The sequence below is a fragment of the Gavialis gangeticus genome, unplaced genomic scaffold (assembly GCF_001723915.1).
Source record: "Gavialis gangeticus isolate Ggan-Ray unplaced genomic scaffold, GavGan_comp1, whole genome shotgun sequence".
NCBI lineage: Eukaryota > Metazoa > Chordata > Crocodylia > Gavialidae > Gavialis > Gavialis gangeticus.
The window spans coordinates 59,427,990-59,431,822 of NW_017729034.1; the positions used below are offsets into that span (position 1 = coordinate 59,427,990).

At 34.4% G+C, this 3,833-nt stretch overlaps 1 protein-coding gene across 2 annotated transcripts in view; it reads left to right on the plus strand.

Annotated features, from left to right (window-relative positions):
• Nucleotides 1-3,604, plus strand: part of TCTE3 (t-complex-associated-testis-expressed 3) — a 17,045-nt gene extending 13,441 nt beyond the window's left edge. Inside the window, exons 2-5 of one of the 2 annotated variants that reach the window (XM_019527303.1) lie at nucleotides 555-770; nucleotides 2,501-2,659; nucleotides 3,272-3,423; nucleotides 3,492-3,604. In XM_019527303.1, the coding sequence (XP_019382848.1) occupies nucleotides 555-770; nucleotides 2,501-2,659; nucleotides 3,272-3,382 (486 nt within the window). In that variant the 3' untranslated portion in view covers nucleotides 3,383-3,423; nucleotides 3,492-3,604. Of the gene's footprint in view, nucleotides 1-554; nucleotides 771-2,500; nucleotides 2,660-3,271; nucleotides 3,424-3,479 lie in introns of both variants that reach the window. The other variant, XM_019527304.1, reaches the window with a different exon arrangement.
• Nucleotides 3,605-3,833: the final 229 nt, after the last annotated feature.

The window sequence follows — 3,833 nt, forward strand, 5'->3', positions numbered from 1 at the left end:
TAACTTCTGGCAGGCAGCCAGAAGGCTGGAAGCGGCTGCACCAGTGTCCACAGAGCCCCAGCCTGGCTCATTGCTGGGGATGGGTACATGTGCACCTCAAGGCTGGTGGTGGGGAAGGGGCCATGGCTGCACTGCCACAACAAGGGTTGGGCCCCTTGCTATTCTGCTGCCATCAGTCCCTGGCATGCCAACGTCTTACAAATCAAAGTTGTGGGTGTTTTTTGTTCTCTGCTGAAAAACTTTGCCAATCCCTGAATTAAAATGCTTCTGTTTTATGTTACATTTCCATTTTTACCTTTCTTCATGCCAGGGCTCTTTTCGCATTTTAATTGATATAGACCTGTGGATGTGTTTGCTGTTCTTGTTGAGAGTTTTTAATGGTTTCTCTTCTAGTACCCAACCCAAAACAGAAATGAACAATTTGCAGTGTAGTCTTTTCAGGTATCTCATAAAATATCCCACACAAAATCCGCCTTTCTTCCTTTTGGTTCTTAAAAAAACTTGATTCTCATATATTGAATTATGATTTCAAGCTTTACTCTTTTTTTTTTAAGTTTGCACAGCTGCTGAAAGAGAGAATCAGAAATTCAAGCCATGATGTTTGTGGTACAGAACCGGTGGAAGAGGAGTCTATGGCAGAGTTTGGGAAAACTGAATTATTTGCACTGAAAGCAATGACAAAATTGAGATATGCTAATACATACAGAATGGAGCCAAACAGTAAATTCCAGGCTCATTTAGTAGGAAAGAAGATTCAGCAGATACTAACGGTAGCATAGTATTTTCATTTAAAATGTCAGTGTATAAAATACTTAATTTTACTACAAATTTAAGTGTCAGTCCTGCGAAGACTAGATGGGGCCCTGTAAAGGTACATAACATTAAGCCTGTGCCTAGATCTTTGTAAGATTGGAGACTTAATATAGCAGTAAAGTTTAAACACTGTTATAAATCTATCCTTAACATCACAGTGGGTCCTATCCTGAAAGGCACAACCTCCAAGTTTCTTGCTGAGTGTGGAATGAAGATGGGAGATGAAGGTTCTGACATTCTTATGTTAATGTATTAAGATGTTTCAGGGGTATAGGTTGTAGCCGTGTTGGTCTAAGGACATAGGCAGACAAGGTTTTTTGGGTGAATCTGATATCTTTTATTAGACCAACTTAAAGATGTTTCAGAGCACTTTCCAAAATAGAGTACTTAAAACTCAATTGCGAATTTAGGAATTTTTTATTCTGGTGATATGCAATTTAAGAGTAAAGTGAAATACCTCTATAACATTGCCATGTGATTCATTGTTGCATATGAAGGTCAAGATTAAATAAATGAGGGATTTTTCTCCAGAGAATTTGTAGAGACAGTCAACAGCTGCCAAATACTAGAAGAATTTTTAATAGTTGCCCTGAAAAATTATAACTAACCCCTGTAACCAGAGGGGTTTTCTGGAAAACTTTGAATGGGAAAATTTTCCAGAAAAATGTCCAGTGCCCTAAATAGAGCGTGATCTGATTTAGCATGTTTTATGTTGACTTACATTTAGTAAACAAAACTAAAAAAGTACCTCCATGTTAATGTTATGTCCCAATAGCCACAAGTATTTGAACTGAAATATTTAATTAGGAAAAAAATTAAATACAGCTCACTTAATGTGGTTTAAATCTTATATTCAAACAAATTCAAAGCTTTATGTGGAAAGAAATTATTTTTATTGGAGTACTTGTAAAAATGTAAAGACAATACACAATAGCATGTACTTCCCTTACATTGTTTATTTAAATTTAAAAAAAAAAATGAAGGCACTGAAAACTGCTGACACTAATTTTAGCACACCCAAAGACCTGTGCACGATATACTGTGCTTTGGTTTTGATTTGACCTGCACAGCCAATTAGGTGAATTCATAACTTAATTTTTGGTTTGGATTATTATGCAAGTATATTTACCCTTCTGTTTACAAATCCACAAAACATATATATACTGTCTGTCACAGTTCCTGGGGATAATCACCTGAAGAACATTCATTACAACTTTGAAACTGACAAGCTTGTGTAATATTGTATTTGTATCCATTCATTTTTACTAATGAATTTATGAAACAATGAATTTTTAGAAATGGAAAATTTCCCACGGAAAAATAAAGCACTGGAAAATGTTCTGCCCCACGTCTGCCTGCCTGTAACACTACAGACATGCTGTAGATATGCAGACTAGCATGTTCATAGGTTCCTTTCCATTAGGCTGAGCCTGAAGAAAAGAGAAAATGCATATGTATTCATTATATAGAGAACTAAAAGGAGAATTGTTAAAAGTAATTAAAGGTCACATTATTATTAATACAATTATTTCACAGTAAAAAGGATAGCTTATTTGGTGTGCATCATCTTTTGTGGTAGCACTCAAGCAATTTATTTTTGTTTCTTTGTAGCTAAAATTACTTAAAGTTTTAGAGAAAAAACATTATGGTGGAGATTTTTTTAAACTTTTTTTTTAACTCTTGATAGAATAGACTTCAGAAAGTTAATTATGATGGTGCAGCTAGCAACTTCCTGTGTACTTCGATCTCAGAAGAAATAATAGCATCTGTCAAGGCAATGGGCTTTGATCGTTATAAGTATGTAGTAACTGTACTAACTGTGGAAAAGACAGGTCAGGCAATAAATGTGAGTACACAAATTAGTTTCCTCATGGTATTTCAAAGCTAAATTAAAAGTTTGGAATTGTATCATGTCTCCTGGTACTTTGAACCACATGTGGGGTAGTTGAGAGCCACAGTGAATTAGTGGAAGGTGTCTCTTGGAATTCAGGTACACAGGGAGCAAAGGTGCCACGCAGCAATAATCTATCAAATGCATATGTCAGCATATGGAGGACGTGGAGTTTTCCCACCTTTTGTTTCAGTAAATGTGGTAACTGAGAGAAAAAACCACTGAATTACAGTCTTTACCTTCCAGGTTTTGGAAGGTAAGATCTCTTAAATGAGATTTTCTTTGATGGAAAAACATGTTTCACTGTAACATAGAAATATGATATAAAAACATACATACATACACACATATATATAATACAAGTAATATAATGTAATATAAAGAATTTAGTTATGCCCCTTGTAATTTTGCAGTTTTATATCCATCCTTTATTTTTAATACAGTTATATAAACTAGCAGTATGTCTGTAATGCTGCATGGTCATTTTAAATTTCTAAAGTGAAAAAATATTTAAGACTTGTGCTATTTAATGAGTTTCTATGTACTTTGTTCTTTTCTCCCATATAGATTGCCAGCAGATGGCTCTGGGATGTTGCAAGGGATGACTGGGTTTCAGCTAAATGTGAAATGGAATCCTTTGTTGTATTGGCTTTGCTAGTTGCTTGTTATTTTGAGTAATTTTTCTAAAAGGTGCAACTATTAATGTATCTCACAGCATTCAGTTGGTCTAATAAAAGGTATCATTTTGGAACCAAGAGTTCTAGTTTTTTGTATGTCTCACAGCATTGTGAATGTTTGTTCAAAAACTTTCAAAATATTGAATGCTTTCTTTTAAATTTTAAAATAACTGATTTGTTAAAAATCCACATACTGTACTTTAAAATTAATTCTTTCAAGTTTTATTTTAAAAGAAACTTTGGAAATGTACGTGTGTGTTGTGCATGTTTTATGTCTACTACGTTTCTGTGTCTAAAAATTTAATGATACATTTAAGGACCTATCTTGCAAGGTACCAGATGTCACTTCCAGCAGTTCCTAAGCAATGGATTTATAACAAACTGCAATTTAACAATTTCATTCGTTAAAGCAAAATGTTCTGCCTTTGGAGGTGGAATTTGCAAGAGAAAAA